At 41.4% G+C, this 22,248-nt stretch overlaps 1 protein-coding gene across 1 annotated transcript; it reads left to right on the forward strand.

The window, feature by feature from the left end:
• The first annotated feature begins 481 nt into the window (after positions 1-481).
• TTR (transthyretin) lies at positions 482-8,288 on the forward strand. Its single transcript, XM_004579591.4, has 4 exons — positions 482-643; positions 1,531-1,661; positions 3,955-4,090; positions 8,069-8,288. The coding sequence occupies exons 1-4, from the start codon at positions 575-577 to the stop codon at positions 8,174-8,176; spliced, it is 444 nt and encodes a 147-aa protein (XP_004579648.1). The 5' UTR covers positions 482-574; the 3' UTR covers positions 8,177-8,288.
• Positions 8,289-22,248: the final 13,960 nt, after the last annotated feature.

Consider the following 22,248-nt stretch of genomic DNA (forward strand, 5'->3'; position numbering starts at 1 on the left):
CAAATAACTCAGTTTGGCTAAAGCAGGCTTTTCAAAATGTCAGTACTGCCAATTGTTCTCCTTGTGGGCTCATGAACATGTGTCTAGTGCAATGCCATTTCTGTCCACTACATTTAAGCCTGTGTAGCCAAATGTCATTCATCATGATATAAATGATTAAAACTTGCATCCCTCATCTGAAATGTAAGGTAAAAATGTCCAGAAACCAGAAGTCATGTACAGAAGTAGGTAAGGGAGGGGGAAAAAATCTTAATAATATGATTGCATTCAACCATAAGGGATAAGATTATTTGTGTTTTGTTTTGTATTGATTGTTTGGTCCTGGGGGGGCCTAGTTGGTCAGATGACCAGCTAAGAATATTTCATAAAGCTAATATTTCTGGGCTCTAATCTCTGCAGGCAAGGTTCATATTTGTGTGGGTTACTTATTCTCCCTTTGTTGACTAAGTCAATAATCAGAATCAGCAGGTTTGGAGTCAGATTTGCAGGGATAAGCAGCCTGCCTGAGGCCAAGGGTATATAAAATCTCCAAGCCGGGAGCAGCTGTCACAGAAGTCCACTGGTTCTTGAGAAGATGGCTTCTCATCACCTACTCCTCTTGTGCCTCACTGGACTGGTGTTTGTGTCTGAGGCTAACCCTGTGGTAAGTGTTTGACTCTGTGAATTCATTTGCATGCATCAAAGACTGCCAGACAAAATAGAAGTGACTTTTTCCAGTTTTGCCAACCAGCTGTTGTCACCATGCTTCTAGGCTTGATATCATCGATTCAAATTTTAAAAAGAATGAAGGTCTTCAGAGCTTGCTGACCCTGGCTGGACTCTGCATGCTCCCTTCCGCTGCTTGGATGCCTTGGCCTTGCAATGCCTGGAGCCTCCATCCCCTCAGATGGGTGATAGAAAGAAATGATACTTGTAAGGATGCTGGTACTAAATTTTCAGGAAAGCATCTTTTCACAAAGTTTCTTTAGGAGGCAAAGAGCATGAGATGATATTCCAGCTCTTTGATGAAACAAAATGTGTTTATTGATCATGTTTGAATGGCTTGACACACAACATTCCTAAGTTCTTTGGAAGAATTAACCACTATAAAATGGGTCATAGAATAATCTGATATTACTTGACAACACCTAGTAAGAGGGAATTATTAAAGAAACAACAGACTAAAATGATCACAGGAAAAACTCTGTGGTCTTTCCTTCAACACATTACATCTTTTCAGTAATTCTACTCAAATGAAGAGGCTTAACAAAGCAGCTGTCCTCAGAGGACCTATTTTCTTTTTAAAATTCATTGTGCATGTCTCTGGTCAATAGCAGTGAGTCTGCAAGCATGAAAAACAGTTCTTGTTTTGGAAATCATTATGTTGCGCTATATTGAGTAGGGAAACTCATTAATTGTCAACACTTAGCGTTACTGCTAATGAGATCAGTGTGTATTTCCTGTTTTGTTCCAGATTTCCAAGACATTTAGAAGAAATCCTTTCACTCTGGGTGATTCTGTTGACTTCTTGCTTGTGTTCTGTATGCCCAGGGCTCAGGAGTCCCCAAGTGTCCTCTAATGGTCAAAGTTCTGGATGCTGTGCAAGGCAAACCAGCTGTCAATGTGGCTGTGCGAGTGTTCAAAAAGGCTGCTGATGAGACCTGGGAGCCCTTTGCCTCTGGGTAAGCCGCTGAAGACCCCTGACCCAGGACTCAGTTGTAGCTGATCATGACATCTTCAGTTGTCAGAGAGAGGCTCACATCCACTAAACCCTACATGCGACTAAAGATGTGGGCAAACATCATGTGTGCCCTGAGAAGGAGGCTCCCTTTGCTCTACTTTGCTGTGAGTGACCAGGAGACTATCAACCAAGCAAATGGTAGGCAAAAGAAGGAGCTAGTAGCTCCTCTGGTCTCACGGTGGTTTGCAACCCTTCTCGGCCACTGACCTCCTTAAGAAGTCAGTGAAAATTATAGAATCCATGCTACCCCCAAAGCACAGGCACGCAAGTACAAGAAAATTGATGAGTAAATGCAGGAGCTTTGCAGATTGCCTGGTGCTCCTGCATAATACCCAAACTGAAAGTCTTTGTCTTAGAAATTTAAGAAATATGTATAATGGGTGTTAATTTATAAATGAAAAATAAGGGATAGCCCCAAAAGGGCACCTGACTATGGTTTATTTAGCCCATACAGAATCCAGTGATTTTGTCTCATGGACACTGAAGCAGCTACTATGTGCAATAATTGATGCTACTGAGTTAACTAAGAAAAATTTGAAAGAGGTTATACAAGGAAGGGCAAAGAACAGGCACAGATTAATCTTAGAATCATTCAGTATTAAGTGTTAGTATCCATTAGCTACTTTCCCATTTTCATGGAGATTTCTCTAATTTCACTATCAAGAATTGTAAAGAAAAATAGATGTCAGGAAGCTAACCAGAAGCGAGGACAACCAGAAACGTTTAGCACTGAGCAGAAGAGGAGCTAAGTATTTGTGTCTCTTGGGAGAATGATTCTTAGCTGTGTTTCAATCGAATTTCAAGAAAGATACTTGATTCTTCACCTGTCATTGGGAAGATCTTTCTTTGAAGTAAAGTTTTAATTGAGTTTTTATTTGTTAATTTACTGTCATTTATATGCCTGCCAAACATGCTATAGAGAATGATTAGTAGTCTAAAAGAAAGAGATAGAACAGGCACCAGAAATATTCAGATGTTTTTGTAACTTTTTTTTTCATGACAAGATAAAAAAAAAAAGATTGTTTTTAAGGTTGGGATAGATGTTTGGTGCAGTGGTCAAGACAACAATTGGAACTTCATGTATCAGGGGCCTGGCTCTGATTCTGTGTCCAGCTTCCTACTAATGTGCGCCCTGAAAGACAACAAGTGATGGCTCAGGTGGTTGGATCCCTGCCATCCACATGGGAAATCTGGACAACATTTTCAGTATCTGGTTTCAGTCTGGCTGAACCCCAGCTACCATCAGTATTTGGGGGAATAAACCAGCAACTGGGAGATCTTTGTGTCTGCCTCTTTCTGTCTTTCTGCCTTCTAATCAGTAAGTGTTTTAAAAAGGAAGGGAAGGGGCTGGAGCCATGGCTCAACAGGCTAATCCTCTAATTTCAAGTGCCAGCACCTCATAACGGCACTGGTTTGTGTCCTTGCTGCTGCTCCACTTTCCATCCAGCTCCCTGCTTGTGACCTGGGAAGGCAGTGGAGGATGTTGCAAGTCCTTGGAACCCTGCACCCAGGCGGGAGACCTGAAAGAAGCTCCTGGCTTCCTCTTTTTCTCTCCTTCTCTCTGTAAGTCTGCCTTTCAAATAAAATAAATAAATAAGCAAATCTTTAAAAGGAAGGGAAAAGAACAAATGTGGAAGGGTATAGTTAGAGTCACTGAAGACAGTTTCCATTTTCATCTTAGGTTTTGCAGTCTGATAGGGAGCAATCTTTGACCTTCAGCCATTGTATGAAAACAGAAGTTGCCTAGTGCTTGGTAGTAGCCCAGAAGTGCCATCCAGATTAAATATGTAAAACAGAAAGAGGTCGCACACAAGTTCTTTGTACTTTAGACTCCCCACTACATGTATAAATGACCCTGTCTCAGAAATGTAACTTCATTCCATGGGGGAGAAGAGTGAGACAGCTGCCTTGGCGCACTGATGAATTAGAGCCACATAAGTCCATTGCCAGCGATGGTTATGAACCTCAATCCACTCATATACCATGACTCACAAAGACTATTTCTGTATTCTGTTTTCACAAGATGAAAACATCTACAGTGAACCTTTTGAAAAATGTCTATAATATTTTTCCATTTAATTTCAGACCATTCATAGTTTTCTCCCTACAGACTTGTTTCTCTGTCACATACACAAATGCATAAACAATACATAAATATATCTGTGTAAAGTATCACTTGGCCAGGCATTTATTCCCTTTGTGCCTCAATTCACCTAGACCTTTGTGCGTTGTAGGGAAACCAGTGCTACTGGAGAGCTCCATGGGCTCACAACCAATGAGAAGTTTGTAGAAGGGGTGTACAAAGTGGAACTAGACACCAAAGCCTACTGGAAGTCATTTGGCATCGCTCCATTCCATGAATACGCAGAGGTAAGTATATAAACCCTTGAGTTGTTCGTTATGTTTTTCTTTACTCCCAGGAAATATCCACTCTGCACTTAGCATAACATGAAAATGTCATTAGTAAAGTACTGAGTGTTTTCCTGTCAAGTCATAAATTCTATAGTAACAAGTTCATAACACTCTGAGAAGAGAACTTTTTTTCCGAGTTTAGTGAAAATTCATTTGTTACCATGGCCTGCAACAAATAACATCTATTTATAGTCATTCACTTGATGTGAATGCTTGTTTGCTGATGAAATATTAATACGTGTATAAGCCAGTGCTCCCCATTGTACTAAAGATGTTATATAACTAAAGATAGAAAGCCTCATTTTGTTTTTCCTGAGAGTTTCTTCATTCCCAAGCACATCTGGCCTCCCAGAGGCGTGGATCACTAGTTCTTGGTAATGCTTGCAGAAAAAAATAAATTCAACATGCTAATAGCAACACAACAGATAACATTCTCAAACCTACATTGTGGTCCAGACAGTATAAGTGTTTTCTGGGTTTAGGTTTATTGAATGCTCATGACAGATCCACTGGGGTCAGCCTTATTGTTATTCCTACTTTAGAGAGCAAAAAAAGTGAGATGAGGAAAAGGTAAATAACTTGACAACGGTCACAAAATTAGTAAGTGGAAGAGTAGGAGGATTTACAAAGAGGGCCCAGGTATGGCCTGGGTTGGCCTCCACACGAACAGAAATCACTGTGCCATAGGAAACTTCTCCCTGTGATAGGTCAAACCTACCAGGGAGGAAGAGAGATCTGTAAGCATTGACTCTCATTATTCCTGTTTGTGAGCGGTAAGGACCTTCTGACAGTTATATACATGGGTCATGGGTCCAATCACCCTGTTTCCTCTATGTCTACCCTCTTTACAACATTTAAAACGGATGGCGCTTATGGAAAGAAAATGTAAACATGTTGGCCAGTTAAAGATCCATGAATTCCATCAAAATAGCTTGGCGTGAAAGGAAGTCATTCTTCTGGCTTAGTCATGGATGAGAATTTCTATTGACATAAAATAATCTGTTTAATTGACAACGTTACCAGGATACAATAGGATGGCTTCTGGGGCCCAAAACTCAATAGAATCCCATCTACCAAGAAACATGTCTAACCATTTTTCAGCAAGGCCCTGAGCCCAGAAAGGACAGGCACAGGGTATGCATGGCACCCTCCCCTGAGGCATATGGACCTAGAGACTCAGCCCTTAGTCCAAACCCAGCACTGGATCAGCCTCTCTGGAAAGCTAGTCTGTCCTGTGTCTCAACTTCAGGGAACCATCTAAAAAGCATCACTTCCATTCTGCTCATGCAGTATTGCTCTTATTCATTAGATAGTGACCTCGTTGTCCGCCACTCACTCTTACTATTCATTCAACAAAAATTTGCACACAAAAGCTTGGGGCAAGTGTTTGGCACAGTAGGGTAAAACAGTGCTGCTTGGGGCACTCGCATCTCAAGCTAGAGTCCTTAGGTTCTTATTTCTACCACAGTTAATTCCAGTTTCTTGCTAATGAATACCTGGGATGCAACATGTGATGCCCCAAGTAGCTGGGTCCCGACACCCACATGTGAGACCCAGATGAAATTACCAGCCCTGGGCTTTGACCTAGCCCATCCCAGGCTGATTGTTGTGGGTAATTGGGAACTGAATTAGAGCCAGGTATGTGTGAATGTGTGTGCACGCATATGTACACATGCTTTCAAACAAATAAATAAAATTTAACATGAAATAAGATGAAATGAAATATAAGCCTTCTATATGTTAAGCCCTGTTTGATATTTGAGATTCAGAAGTGAAACATGCTTGGTCTTGGAGTGAAAGGGAATGGAATAATGTAAGACACAGGCAGGACCGTGAACCTGGCTGGAGCCTGCATGGCTACAGTGAGCCAGAGCTAGCAAGTGATAAAGTGTGAATCCCAGGGCATCTCTCCAGGGACTGCAGCATGGTGGGCTCAGCCTTGAGCCCCCTTCCTTGGCTTCTGAGAAGCACTATCTGGAAAGCTGCAGAGTTTCAGAGTGAGTCACCTCCTTCTGGACCAATGCTCCAGACTTGCCCAGGAAGACAAGAGTGCTTCCTTTGCAGCTAAAAGCGTGTCTTCGCTTTCTAGATTTCTTTCTGAAAGGAAGAAGCAATGAGTCCGAGAGATAGTGCTCCCATCTCCTGGCCCACTTCCTAAAGGCCTACCTAGAGCCCAACCTAGACCAGTCTGCATGTGGGCCCCACTGAATCAGGGTCTCCTACAGGGGTACCAGAGATGGTTATAACTACTGCAACCGCTGGCTGCTGTATTGTCAGACAGCTGGACTCAGGAGTAGAGCTGGGACGTGGGGCCTGGCCCTCTCATATGGGATGTAGTTGTTCTAACTAGTAGTTGGACCCCTCGACCAAATCAGTACCCCATTTCCTGGATTTTTGGTACAGATGATTTTGAAGATCAAGTGGCAGTATATGCTGATGTCACCTCAGAAATTAAAAAACTATTTCAGACTTGCATTTAGGGATTTGTCTTAAGGGCTTTCCTTTCTCCTTCAGAGAGATTGTTAGGGAATTCTTACCTCCCCTTGCCAAAATGCAGCTTTCTATTCAGTATGGTTCGTTCAAAGCTTTTACCTCCAATCTATGTTTCCCCCTTTCATGTTTTAGACAAAATGTTTTTGCCCAAAAATCATTCCAGGGTGTGTATAAGTAAAATAAGTAAGAAGAATAAGAAAATAAATGTAAATGCATGAAATTAAACACATCTCCCACTGCCTTCCACCTCTTTCCTGAACTGAATGAGTCCTGATCTGCCTCCCTCTGGGCACCTTGGCTATCCTAGCACCAGAGCCTGAAACCTCTGCTGAGCATGACAAAATCGTCCTATAACTGAGCCAACACTTTGATCTGGAATTTGCCCTACTAAGCAAGCTTAAATGAACTCTACAGCACGCATGTATATTTCAGAATTCTAATGTAATTCACTCTGTTTGCATTGTAAGTTGAGCCCTCTAAAGCCTTTACTCCATATTTCGTTGTTATATACACAAAATACATCTTCATGTTGGAAAGTGGACAGTGGGAGATTCCCTGGCTTGAAGACAGGAGACCTGCCTCACTGGTGTGGCTCTGCCACTGCAGTGACTTGGCCACCACACTGAATTAGGAGATTGGCTTGTTTATCTGTGAAGTGGGAAGATGGTTTCCTGGCAGCTTGGAGAGTGTAAGATCTGTAGGGGTTGGCAGTCACCTTGTGCAGCAGGACTTCCGTTACTGCATACCAGTTTTTAACCTTCTACTCACTTTTCTTTCTTATTTTAAATATGTATTTATTGAGACATTTACATAGAGAAAGAGAGAGACAGAGAGTTCACCTTTTACAAAAAAAAAAAAATCAAGAAAGCAGATAAAAAGCTTAGATCTGTGATGTAGCGGAGTCAGGCTAGTCCACCCCGACCGTACTGTGAATATGCAGATTCAGAGATTCGGCTATGCAGGCAGTAATAAAAGATTATTGTTTCTTTCAAAAAATTCCTTGAAGCGTCTTCATCTATTTTAATACAGTATTCTGAAAGATTTTATTTAGGTGACAATCAGAGAGAGAGAGGTATCTTTTATCTGCTGCTTTACTCCCTGAAACACACCCCCAAAAGCCAAGACTAAGCCAAGCCAAAGGCTCCATCCAGGTCTCCCCTGTGGCTCGTCATGGCTAGCGTCAGCTGCTTCCCAGGTGCATCAGCGGGAAGCTGGGTTGGAAGCTGCTATGAGACTTGACCCCAAGCATACATCCTGCCACACCGCAGGATGGTACGGTACACGGCTCCAAAGGCTTAGCTTTCCCATGTGTTTGCATGTTGGATTTTTGTTCTCTGCTTTTAAAATGAGATGATAAAGTAAAAATGAGGAATCGGGACCTCCAAGAGGTCTCCCTACATGCAGCTCTAGCGCTGAAACAGTTCCTCTCCATCTTCTCTCTAGGTGGTGTTCACAGCCAATGACTCGGGCCGCCGCCGCTACACCATCGCTGCTCTGCTCAGTCCCTTCTCTTACTCCACCACGGCCCTCGTCAGCAACCCCCAGGAATGAGAGGCCTGGATCAGGGGGCACAGTAGTGTTTGCAACCAACAATGTTCCATTTTTACAAAGGCAGTGTTTCCACATGATAAGCTATGTCAGTTTCTCAGACAGAGCCAATAAAATGTCCTTATAAAGCACCACTTATGTCATTTGAACTTGATTGTTTCTATCCACTCCTTATTCCCTCCCCTCCTCCTACTCCCTCTCCAAACTTTGCCAGAAAGTAAGGGAATGCTAGCAAATCTATAACCAGAACACTGAAAGAGACCCAAACTTCCTACAACTTGCCGCCAAAGTATGTACTAAGAGTGATTGCAATCATGAAAAACCCACGTGCTGAAAGAGTGATTGCAACCATGAAAAACCCACGTGCTGAAAGTGAGGATTTGTTTTCCTATAACCTTGAGCAAACTGCCAAAACAAATTTGAAAGGCGTACTGTTTGGGGATGTCTTTTCAAGATGCAGCCAAATTCAATCCTGGTCAATGAGCAAAGAACTCTCATAAATCCAGTTCACCTAGACTCATCCAAAACCCACAGAACATGTATCAGGCCCTACTTGGGTGCTCTGAACATTTAGAGAAAGACCAACTGCATTTATTGTAAGAGCAATCTTTGAGCAGCTAGCCATGTCCCTTCAGTCTGTCCTGGGCTAGGGCACAAGGCAAAGCAAGACTCGAAAGGAAGAAGCCAGCACCCCAGCAAAGTCAGACAAGAACGGTGCATGGCGTCCTGTGGCCTGAGTCTTTGTAGTGTTTTATGTAGAAAGAAAGCATGGATTCCAGGTAGAAAGAACAAATACCAGGCCAGCCAGGTGAAGCAACTCACTAAGTGATGGCAAACTTGGCGATTCAGAATGTTGAAGGGTGAGGGTGAAAAAAGTAGACCAGGTTGGACTACTGATAACAACAACAACAACAACAACAACAATGACAATAACAACAAAAAACCCAATCTTAGTGGCTTCACAAAACCAACGCTTACTTCTCATTCCCAATGCAGATGCTCTTGCCCTGGCAACTCCACAGAGGGACTTTCCTTCCAGTGATGACACTGGGACTCATCTACTGTACAGCTTCCAGGTCAGCTGGCGTCATCCAGCTAGCTAATTGAGGGGAAAGAGGGTACAGTGCTATTCCCCTTTGTGCTAAAATGCCACACACAAGTTTCATTGAGTCCCATGAGCCAGAGACAGTGCTACTGTCCCACCTACGTGCATGCAGATGTAGCGCCTTGGCCACAAGTCATTTCCCAGAACAATACTACCTTCTGGAAGAGGAGCATTATCTGAGTTGATCAACAAGGAGATCTGTTGCATGAGATGGGGGTGGTGCCAAATGAGGCTGCGGTGAAGGCCATCTTACCTACCATCCAACAGGGCTGGGATGTTTAGAGGGAGTCTTAACATCAGTCATCCTCCATGCAGCTGAGGGGAGGACAATACCTCCTGCATACTCTCTTCACCTGGGATTCTCCATCAAGTCTGAGACTCATGGCTTTGGTCTAAGCATACATAAGTGATCTTTGCATGTGCCTCCAAATTCAAATCTAAAAGCTTTCCATCTTCCAGCTGACTGTATATAAAGAGCAAGAAATTTGAAAAGAATAAAATGTAGGTTTGGACTTTTTGACGTGTACTAATTTTTCCCAAAGTGTTGCAAAATCAGTATCTCTGATTCTGTTTAATATTGTTAGCAAGTCCTTGTTCCATGTAGATAGGCTTAATCCATATGAAACTGCCATTTCTGTAAACTGAATAGCAAAATATTGGCAATTTTATAAGGTTCAATTGATTACCTACAATGATTACATTGCTTATTAACATGCCTCTTTATAGAATGCAACATTTCAATTTGGCTATTGTTAGATAGCTATGGATTATTGTAAACACAACAGAAAATATGCATAAATTTATATATTTAGTCTGGTATCACCAAACTCTATCTGACTCGTTGAAACTAACTCAATGTTTGACTTCCAGTTGAAAGTCAGCCTTCTCCTCCTTTCACCTTATAGAACCCGTGTAGTATTGTAGTGTACAGGAGAACGTGTGGTGGTTTTGATTGTCTTGTACCCATGCTGTTTCCACTGAAATGGTTTCTTTCTCCTCTGTCCTTGTCATTATCATCAGGATCTCTGTCATATCCTTATGTGGCCATTGTGGTGGGTAGAACTGTGTCCTCCAGAAAAGGTACACAAGTATTGATATCCCCAATACCTTTGAATGTGACCTTATCTGAAAACAGCCTTCACCAATGCAATTAATTATGGGCATCAGAGAAGGTCTTAATCCAGTTCAACAGGTGTCCTTATAAGAGCAGAGTTTGGAATGAAACACACAGGGACACAGGCTGAGAATGGGGTGAAACAGCTATAAGCCAAAGAACAGCAAAGATGGGCAGCCATCAGCAAGAGCTGCAAGGAGGCAAGGAAGGATTCTTCCTTTAAGTTCTGAGGTAGTGGGATGCTAAAAAAAAAAAAAAAGTTCAAAATCAAACATTTGTCCTGTGGAACTGTGAGACAGTAAATATTTGTTATTTCTAGCCATGCTGTTTGTGGCACTGGAGAGCAATACAACCTCCTATAAGAATCTTTTGAATTCATTCTGGGGAAGTGCACACCAGGCACAGTGGTTAAGTCTCTCCTTGGGAGACCTGCATCCCATTTTGGAATGCTTGGCTTCATGTCCTTTGCCTCCAATCTGGCTTCCCTGGTAATGCACACTCTGGAAGTAAAAGGTGGTTAAAGTGGTTGGTTAAAGTACTCCAGTTCCTGTCACCCATGTGGAGGCCTAGGTTGAGTTCCAAACTCTTCACTTTAGCCTGACTTGGTCCCAACTATTGCAGGTATTTGGGAAGTGAACAAACAGGCGAAAGATCTCTCTCTCTACCTACCTACCTACTTTCAAAAAAATTAACAAAATTAGCTAATTAAAACTATTTCTGAGACCTGTAGTCCTTGAAGTATTTGCAAGCCAAAGTGAAAGAGAGAGAGAGAAAGAGAAACAGAAAGTGAGACAAAGATGTATGGGACTAGCAAGGCCTTGTCAGTTCTGAAGCAGTTACCAAATGTGATGAGAGTAAAAATAAAACACAAACCTTCCAGGAATGAATGTTACATGACTGACTGGGAGAAGGTAGATTCGTCTGATGTTTTTGTACAAATGAAGGTCTAGGGTTATATGGCCTGGCCCTGTGGCAGGGTGCATGGAAATGCAGCAAAGACAATGCATGCTAAATGAAAGCATAGGTTCTAGTATTTGAATTAAGAAGTTACATCCCAATATGAAAGTATCAAGCCAGCTATTGTAAAGAAAGCTTGTGTGTGGTGTATGGGTTTAATGGTAAATGTTTAACAACTGGATCCTCGGAGATTAAAACCAGCCCAGATTTGTCGTGCTTGCTGATGGCCAAGGCATAAGCAACCTCACTTGTCGGCCACGTTCAAGTTGTTAACAGAGCTGCACAACAGACATGCAGAAAACTTCAGAGCACAGGTAATTAGGAAGTAATAAGATTTAGCTGTTATCTTATTTGACTACAATTGGATGCTGCTTGCTATCTGGCTCACAACACTTCTGAAATTTTAAAATCAGCTATTTATTAGGTGCTTGTCCTAATACACCATTGTTTATGTCCTCTAAGAATAACTCTTCTGATCTCACATGACCTTCCTAAGTATGTATGTATGTGGGGTGTAGGGAAGTAGTAGCTGCTGAAAAACAGTCTCATTTAAAAGGAAACAGAGAGGTATCACCTGCTAATATACTCCCCAAATCCCTGCATTGTGTGCTGGGGCTGGGGCTGCACCAGGCTGAAGTTAGGAGTCAGGAACTTAATCCATACTGCCCTATGGAGGGCAGGAACTCAAGGATCTCTGTCATCACTGCCACCTCACATGGTCTGCAGTAGCAGGACATGGCTGGGCGTCGAACCCAGATACCCAAAGATGGTACACAGGCATCTTAACCTCTAAGCCACATGCCTTCCCTTCCTGTCCTCTATCTAGTAAGTTTTTTTTTTTTTCAATCTAGCATCATTGTTAAGGTAACTATATATTGGCCTACGCGTGTAAGGGCAACTAAGGAAAATGGGAACAAAATGAAAAATGTCCAAGAAAACCAATTTGTGTGGAATGGAACAAGGCAAGAAGCCCTGAAAGTAGATCAGCAGTGACACCTGCTGAAGCCGGCCTGACTTTTCCTGTTCTGTGACCCTGCTGGATCGGCTCAGGGACTCACTCAGGCAGCTCAGGGGACTGGGACTTTTGGGAACTCCGCATCCAGATTTTTTTGGAAGAAAGAGAAAGGGAGGAACAGGGACCTGTACTCATGTCCATAAAAACCCATCTTGGCCGTGGTGGCCAAGTGGCTAAATCCTTGCTTGCAACCTCCAGGATCCCATATGGGCACTGGCTCGTGGCTTGACATTGGCTCAGCTCTGGCCATTGCAGCCACTTGGGCAGTAAACCTGCAGACAGAAGCTCTTTCTCTGTCTCTGCTTTTTCTGTAATTACAAAGTCTGAGCTCCAACAAAGATAAATAAATCTTGACAAAATAAAACAAAACACCCCAGTCTGAAGGCAGACCAGGGTTTCAGTCCTTGGCTGAGAGGTCTGCCTGCTGTCTGGGGTACTCCCCTTCATGCAACGTGGGGAGCAGGCTTGTCACAACGTACCGTCTCCTGTCTGGATTCTGTCTGGTGCAGAGATGAGAAGCCTGAAGGAGCCATCTCCATTAACTATTGCTCATACAAGGCATATTAATGAACACAACATTTGAATGAGATATTCATAAAGTGAAAACATACTTCAAAATAAAATCAGTTTAAAGGCTCTTCCTTGCCACAAAGTAAACACCCAGGGATCCAGAAATGACTGTTAGAATCAGTGGATAGTTAGGGAATTCCTAATGAAAAATTATTCAGGCCACATACTTACTCATGAACTGAGAAGTGATTTTTTTTAAGCATGAACCATCCTGATACCTTAAGTATTGTATTGTTGAAGCCTAGAGAATCATTTCTAAAATGGAACCACATATATAGTATTTTTAGGGACAAATGAGATGGAAGAAAAAATGCCAGAATCAGGGATATTTTCCTCATGCTGCAGATTCATATACCTCAATAACATGATACTAGATTTTCTACCTTTGTCTATACCTGACATGCATGTAAATAGCAAAGTGTTAAACTTTCACTGGTACTAAAGGACAGTACAACTGTAATAATGCGGGGAGAGAAGAGAAAAGTCAGGTGGGAGAAAGAAGAGGGAACATCTGGAATCCCTATACCTACAAAACTCTATCATGAAAAATAACAAAAATAATTTTTAAAAAGGAAGCAAAACATGAAAAAAGAAGAGGACACCCATAAGGTGGGTAGGTCCCCGTGGGTGTATTTGTGTGTCTCTAGCCATCCTCGCTCCTCCCTCCTCAGCACCAAGGCAGTAGTCTGGGAGTAATGGTGCTGCCTGGGACAAGGAAATACACCCGGAAGAAGATGGTGAGTTACTAGGGCGATCCATTGGCCCAACCCGCAGTGCGGAGGACATGAGCATGCGCGCTCAGCCCCGCTGGAGCATAGTGCAGGGCAGAGGCTAGTTTGACGGTCATGGATGTCTCAGGATGCTTCCTGCATCTGCACAATTTCTCTATTAAAGCAAGTACAAAGGGCCAGTGCAGTGGCATGCAGGCTAAGCCTCCACCTTCCGTGCCAGCGTCTCCTACGCCTGCAGCTTCAAGTTCTGGCTGCTCCACTCCCAATTCAGTTCTGTTTGTGGCCTGGGAAAGCAACGGAGAATGGCTCAAGTTCTTAGACCTCTGCACCCGCACATGGGATACCGGCTCCTGGCTTCGGAGCAACTCAACTCTGGACATTACAGCCATGTGGGGAGTGAACCAGCACATAGAAGCTCTTTCTCTTTCTATGTAGCTCTTTCTAATAAAAATAAATAAAGCACTACAACAATAACCAATGAAAAGCAAGCTCAGAAGGAGTGTTCCTCCCACCCAATCTGTAGGCGTTTATGAAATAATTACCATTGCATATCTGGGTTTATTCGCTTAAAAAAAATCAGCCTGTGTCTCTGCTGTGGTTTGAATGCGGCCACTTTGAGACCCAGGTGTGGCCAATGAGCTGCTGCTCACGGGTGGGAGCTGGAAGCCGTGATTAGGCCTCCTGAGCCGGTGAAAGGCCCTTAAGATGGGAGTCTCCAGGCAGCGAGCCCTCTCGCTCTCGGGCCTCCTGCGCCTTGAGGGCCGCCAGGAGTCTCGGATCTGCAGGAAGCAGCCTCGGAGATGCCAGCTTGGCAGCAGACGGCACAAGGAGACAAAGATGTCGTTGTCTTGGGCTTCCTGAACTTCACAACGGTGAGCAAACGCATTTTTGTCTGTCAAAAATTACCGAGTGAGGGGTTTCGGTTTTTGTTGTCTCGGTAGCAGCCCTACCAGAGGCATTCACTATTCTCATCGAACGTTTGGATTCAAATTAACTTGAGCCTTGGGGAGAAGCTGAGAAAAGGGCAAGGGGAGTTCCTCATCTTTAAGGTGAACATCCTCCATCGTGGTAGTGCCAGGAGATCAAAACTAGCAAGGCGACACTGATACGCTCCTTTTTAAAGAGTCTCCTCTAACCTGTAAATTGCTCGGTTTTTCCTTGCTGTGTTAGCTCCCAGGGGTCGTCATCAATTTACTGAGTGTGCTAGAAATGTACCATCTGGGTGGAGGTAGAAAGAGCTCATTATGGGACCTGGGCTGTCGTTTGGCACTTACAGGACAAGTTTCAGAATGTGGGAATTGCTTCTCAATGAAATGTTGTCAGAAAGCAGGATTAATTCCATGATTGAGTATCTTGGTGTGTTTGTCTACAAGAAGAGCCGACCAGAGTGAAGATATGGCTGTAATTGGAGAAAGAGCAGCAGGTGTTTGTCGGCAATACAGCAATTGTCTTTTATCTGACTTTCTTGTGCTCTTAGAATAACTGTTGGATGTGGGACCATGTGTCCAAAGAAGTAGCAGATTAGCTGGGATAATATGAGGCTCGGAGCTACTTTTTTAAAAAAAATCCTGCCCCCACCCCCAACTTGATGTCTGTGAAGGAATTTGGAAGACCAATTCCGCAGGGATTGGTGGTAGCCTTGTGAACTCTGACAGCGCGAGATGAGCCTGAATAAGAGGTTGCATGCACAAACCCATGGCTGAGCCTGGGAGTATTGAGCAGAAGAGATTTGTAGCAAAGGAAATGACTTCACTTTTAAACAAACCAAGTTTGATGTAATCAGGCCAATTTTAATTTCCTAACATCAAAGTTTGCATCATGAGAACACACACAACCAGAAAAACACTGTCCCGAGCATTAATATATGCCCTGAGGCAAAGTCACTAATTTAAAAATATGTCTTCGAACACTTGCTTAGCACTTGTCCAACACAGATGGGGGGGGGGGGTAGCACCTCAACTGTATTTTCACCAAGCACTGCAAAAAAGGCAGCACTTCCTAAAAATTGTCCTCACCCAAACTCTGTTTTCCAGCTGGTTCTGTCCTTTGATTTTACAGTTCATAGAATACACCCCTCATGTGACACCATCATTTAGTCTTACTGCCTTTCAAAATGGAAATAAGCTTGGAATCAGCTGTTTTCCCAGCTCCCTGTTCTCCATCCATTAGAACTGCCCATCGTTTAAAGCCAGGCAGATGGTAACTTGGCAATCAGTGTAAATGCTGAGGGTCTGCTGCGGAAGCCCTGCCAGCGGGAGAGAAGGGCCAGGCACAGGCCTGCTGGAGATGCAGGGCTTGGCCCACCTGCTGCTGAAAGTTGTGAGACTGGGTAGAAGTGTGAAAGACCATCTAGTCAGGAAGCTGGCACAGGAAAATACATTGCAATGCATTTTGAAGCTCTTGGAAAAGAGAGCTTAGCGCAGAGTTGATGCTCAAGAAATACCAGAACAAGCTAGAGTGTTTGGAAGAAAGACAAGACTGAGAGGTTTGAATTCATGTAGGCAAGTGGTTCTCATCTGAGTTGTTACAGTTGGATGGATGCTGCATATCAGTGTGAGAAATGGCGCTGTCTCCCACCAGTACACAAAGGAACCAGTTAGTGGGAAAACATTAGAAACTGTCAGCTCCTGTTACTGCTTTTACCTGACCCTTTAGATCCTGAATGTTAAAGGTGTGTGTGCCACCCCTCCCAGCCTCTGGCCATCAACATGGTGTATTCAGATGAAGTTCATAATTTTTAAATTTCAGATTGTAAATAAAAGTAGAACACACACCATCCATCTTTCTGCATTTGGTTTATTTCAAGCAAAGTTATGTCCTTCAATTCTATATACATTTTGGTGCAGAAGATGGGATCTCATCCTTTTTTATAGCTGAATACTATTCCACCGTATATAAATATATATATATATCACATTTTCTTTATCTAATAATGGACACCATAGTTATTAGGAACAGTGCCGCTATAAACATGGTACTGTAGGTTATCTATTTGAAATAATAAGCCCGTCTCTTTTGGATATATAATCAGTACTGGGATTGTTAGATCACATATCAATTCCACTTCTGGCTTTTTTTTTTTTTTTTTTTTTTTTTATTGAAAGGCATAGTGACAGGAGGAAAGACAGATTTTCTGTCTCCACCCCCCAAATGACCACAATGGCCAGGGTTGGGCCAGGCTGACGTCAGGAGCCTGGAATTCCGTTCAGGTCTCCTCCATATTGGCAGGGATCCACACTGGAGCCATCCTCTGCAGCTCTCCCAGGCATCTTAGCCAGGACCTGGAGTCAAGGTGGATCAGTAGACTCCGAAGTGGCACTCATGTGGGATGCTAGTATTGTGGTTGGCAGCAGAACCCACTCCATACTGCTTTTCACAATGCTAGTACCAATTTACATTCCCACCAGCAGCATATGGGAGCTCAGCTTTCTTCACATCCTTGTTACTCTTTTTGACAATAACCATTTTATGTGATTGAGATGATACCTCCTTGATCAGTTTTAATACACATCTCCCTGAAGGCTGGTGCTAGTGTTTCTGCATATATTGGTCAGTTGTGCTCCTTTGAGAACTATATATTCAGATCCAGTCCCATTTCTTGATTGGATGATTTGGGTTTTTTGGCTGAGTCTTTTTGAGTGGCTGATATATATGGATAAAATTCTTGGTTGGATAATCAGCTTGCAAATACTTTCTCCATCCCATGAGCATCTCTCAACTGTTTGCTCTATAGAAGCTTCTGAGTTCAATATAATCCCATTTGTCTAGTGTTGCTTTTACAGTCTTGCCCAAGAAGTCATCACCTATACCAGTGTCTTAAAGTGTCTCTCATATGTTTTCTTCTAGTGATTTCATGGTTTTCATGAATACATAGATGTAATTTTTTCTAGATACATAAATGTAATTGTCCTAGTACTATTTGTTAAAAGGTTCTCCTTTCTCCAGGCATTGCTTTTTAACTCATTAGTCAATGATTAGTTGATTGTAGCTGTGTGAATTAAATTCTGGGGTTCTCCTTATGGTCCATTTGTCTACCTGTACATTTTAAGCCAATATCAACCTGTTTTAATTCTACATTTCTTCTATATGATACTGTGATGTCTCCAGCTTTGTTTTTAGAATTGCTTTAACTATTCAGGTTCTCTTGTGTTTCCGTATGTATTTTAGTATCTTTTCTAGATTTGAGAATGTTCTCTTTGGCATTTTGACTGGAATTCCCTTGATTCTGTAAATTAGTTGGTAGTATAGATATTTTGATACTCATTGCACCGATCAACTACCATGGAAGATCTTGATATTTTAGATGTCTTCTGTGCCTTTAATGTTTTGTAATTTTAACTTCCTGGTTAAATTTATTCAAATTTATTTAAAATTTTAGCAGCTTTGAAATTATACTGATTTTACAAATTCCTTATCATCCATGGCATTGTTTGTGTATACAGAGGCTATTGATTTTGGGTGTTGACTTTATATCCTGAAACTTTACCAAACTCTTAGGTGTTCAATGGTCTCTTAGTGAAGTCCTTTTGGTTCCCCATATAGGGAATTGTGCATCTGTGAATAGGGATAGCTGACTGTCTCCTTTACAACATATTTCCCTTTTGTTTATTTTTCTTGCCTAGTAGTTTTGGCTGAAACTACCAGAAATACATTGAATATCAGCGATGAGAATGGGCATCCTTGTCTGGTTCCAGGTCTTATTGGAAATGCCTTGACTTTGCCCCATTCAACATGATGCTAACAAGGGGTTTTTCATACAGTGCCTTGATTGTGTTGAGGAATCCTCCTACACCCGATTTGCTTAAGGTTTTTATCATGAAATAATGTTGCTTATTATCAAGATTTTACCTACATCTGTTGAGATAACTGTATAATTTTAATTCTTCAACTAATGTACCACATTAATTGCTTTGCATATGTTCAACCATCCTTGTATAGAAGGGGTAAATCTCTCTTGGCATGAGTAAGTGAGCTTTTTGATGTGTTGTTGAATTTGATCAGCTAGTATTTTGTTTTTACATCTGTGTGTCCAGGATAGTGGTCCTAGTTCTCCTTCTGTTGTGTTTTTCTGATTTTGAAATCACATTGATGCTAGACCCACAGGGGGAAATTGAAAGGATTCTCCACTTTTAGTTAGTTGGATAGTTTGATAAGAACTAGAACAAGTTCTTCTTAAAATTCTGCAGAATTCAGTAGTGAAACCACCCAGTCTTGGGATTTTATTTGAGGATTCTCTGTTGCTGATTATTTTCCACTTTAGCTACTAGTCTAACCAGATTTTCTATCTTTATGACTAAATTTTGGAAGATTTATCCATTTCTTCTAGTTTTTTTTTAATTCTATACTGCTTTTAGTAATTATTGATTAATTTTATGTCTGTGTTCTATCACTATTGTAATTTGAGTCTTCTCCCTTTGACTTTTTGTTAGTAGGGACAATAGTGTATTGATGCATTTTTCTCAAAGCAGTTCTTTACTTACCATTGTATTTTGTTTTATTCATGTAAAGTGAGTGGATTTCATGCTTTTATGACAAAGATTTAGAGGCATGGGGCTCCCCCCTCATTTTCTCCTAATTATTACGTGGCATATTCTCCTTACTTTGCAATCACAAGTGTAATATTCTCATTAGGTAAAGATACCAAGACATGGGAAGTAAGAGGAAAAAAAATACTACTATTACTCAGGAATATGGACACAGGCTTTTTAATCAGTAATCAAACCCCAAGATGATGATCTTGATTAAAGACTACATTTTTCTTATTCTATGTTGACATAGATCAGAGAAAACATATTTGTCTTTTTGGGGCTGGCTTATTTCACAAAGAAGAATGGTTTCTAATTGGGTTCATTCAGTTATGAAAGACAATTTTTTTTTTGGTGGCTGAGTAGTATTCCATCATGTGTAAAATATTTTCTTAATCAAGTGATGAGCATCTGGTTGATTCCATATCTTAGCTATTATGAATGGGCTGCTGTAAACATGGGGTGCAGATAGCTCTCTCACACACTTCCTTCATTTCACTTGGGAAAATTATGGAAGTAGGATGGCTTGGTCCTATAATAGATTTGTTTTCAGATGCCTGAGGACTCGCCACACTGTCTTCCAACATGGTTGCACTAGTAGATAGTCCCACTAACAGTGAATTAAGGTATCTTTTCTCCACATTCTCTCCAGTAATTGTTTGTTTTCTGGTGTCTACATCATAGCTATTCTCACCAGGGCAAAGTGGAACCTCATTGTGGTTTTCATTTGCATTTCCTTGCTAGCTAAAGAACGCAAGTATCCTTGGAAAAGCTGTTCATTCCTTGGCCCATTTCTTAACTGGATTGCTTGTTTTGCTGTTACTGAATTTCTTGGGTTTTTTTTGTTTGTTTTTGTGTGTGCTTTTATATAAATCTTTGATTTACTCTCCCATCAGCTGAGCAGTTTCCAATTATTTTCTGATTCTATTGGCTGCCTCTTCACTTCGTTGACAGTATACTTTGGTGTAGAGGCTTCTTAGCTTGATGTAATCCCATTTGTGTTTTACCCCCTCTTGTTTTCTGGACTTCTGGGATCTTGACATTTTTACTTATACCTATGTCTTATGTTCTGATGTTTTCCTTTACTAATTTGATGGCAAAAGATCATAGACTTAGATCTTTGATCCATCTAGAATATAATTTTTAAAACAATATTTATTTTACTTAAGGGAGAAAGAAAGATGGCAAGACAGGAGAGAGATCTTCCATCTGCTGGTTCACTGCCCAAAGGGTTTCAGTGGCCAGGGATGGATTGGTTCGAAGCTGGGAACCAGGAGCTACTTCTAGAACTCCCACATGGGTGCAGAAGCCAAAGCACTTGATCAATCCTCTGCTACTTTCCCAGATTCTTAGCAGGAAGTTTGAACAGAAGCAGAGCAGCTAGGACTCAAACTAGCACCCATATAGGATGGTGGTACCACAGGCAGAGGATTAGCTTGCTATGCCACCACACTGGCCTTGAAAAATAATTTTTATAATTTGAGATAGGGTTCTTTTTTCTTCACATGTAGTTATGGTTTTCTCTGCATGATTTGTTGAAGGCTCTATTTTCTTCCTGGATTTTTGGTTCACTTGACAAGAATTAGTTGGCTGGAGATGTGAGTTCATTTCTAATATTTCTATTTTGTTCTCTTGATCTTCATGCCTGTTTTTGTGCCAGTATTGGTATATTTTGATTATAACTGTCCTGCAGTATTCTTAAACTCTGATAATGTGATAACCTCAACTTTATTTTTGTTTTAAGATTGTGTTAGTTCAGTGTATGTTATATCTCCATATTTTTTGCATCACTTTTTTTCAAGTTCTGAGAATTTTACAGGTATTTTGATTGGGATCTCATTTAATCTGTAAGTTACTTTTGTCATGTCGGCGTTCTGATGATATTCTATTAATCCCCACACATAGCACATTTTTTCATGTTTCAGCTATTTAATGTTTCATAATCTTAAAGATCTCTTGCATTTGTGGTTAAATTATCCCAAGGATCTTTTTGTCTGTTGTGAATGGGACTGATCTTAGAGCCCTTTCTCAGCCAATGAATTGTTAGTACACATATAAAGGCCATTGGTTTTTTGTGCTGATTTTATATTGTGCAACTTTACCAAACTTTTCTGAATTCCAACAGTTTCTTAGTGGAATCTTATGATTCCCTATCTAGAGAATGATGTCATCTGCAAACAAGGATAGCTTGATTTCCTCCTTTCCAATTTGTATCCTTTTATTTTTTCTTGCCTAATAGCTCTGGATAAAATGTCTAAGACTAAATTGAAGATCAGTGATCAGAGTGGGCAACTTTGGCTCTGGATCTTAGTGGAAATGCCTCCAGCTTTCCACCATTCGGCATGATGCTGGTAATGTTTATATATCTATATATACATTGGGCATGATGTTGGTAATGTTTATATATATATATATATATATATATATATATATATATATACACATTAGGCATGATGCTGGTAATGTGTGTGTGTGTATATATATATATATAATCACAGAATGCTTCTTTTACACCCACTTTTACTTAAGTTTTTATTATGATGGGTCGCTGTATTGATCAGATGCTTGCTCTGTCTGTTGAGATAATAACTAAACACTTTTATTCTTTAGCTTGTTAATGTGATGGATCACATCTATTGATTGTGTGCATTGGCTGAACTATCCTTGCTTACCATGAATAATCCCGGTTGATCCCCACTTGGTCAGGTGAATGATCTTTCAGGTGAATGATCTTTCTGAAGTGTTATTGGATTGGATTACCTTTTGTCAAGGACTTTTGCATCTCTGTGTATCAGGAATATTGGTCTATAGTTTTCTATCCCTGTTTGTGTCTTCTATTTCTTTAATTAAGTGATGTTGGTCTTCTAGAAGGAGTTTAGAAGAAATCCCTCCCTTTCAAATTTTTTTTGAAGACTTATTTTTATTTGAAAGCCAGAGAGTCAAAGGTAAGACAGACCTTCCTTCTGCTGGTTAATTCCCCCAATGGCCACTCCCCAAATAGCTGCAACAGCTGATGCTGGGCCCATCTAATGCCAGGAGCTGGCTTCCCCACGGGGGT

Source organism: Ochotona princeps, chromosome 18 (genome assembly GCF_030435755.1).
Source record: "Ochotona princeps isolate mOchPri1 chromosome 18, mOchPri1.hap1, whole genome shotgun sequence".
Taxonomy (NCBI): domain Eukaryota; kingdom Metazoa; phylum Chordata; class Mammalia; order Lagomorpha; family Ochotonidae; genus Ochotona; species Ochotona princeps.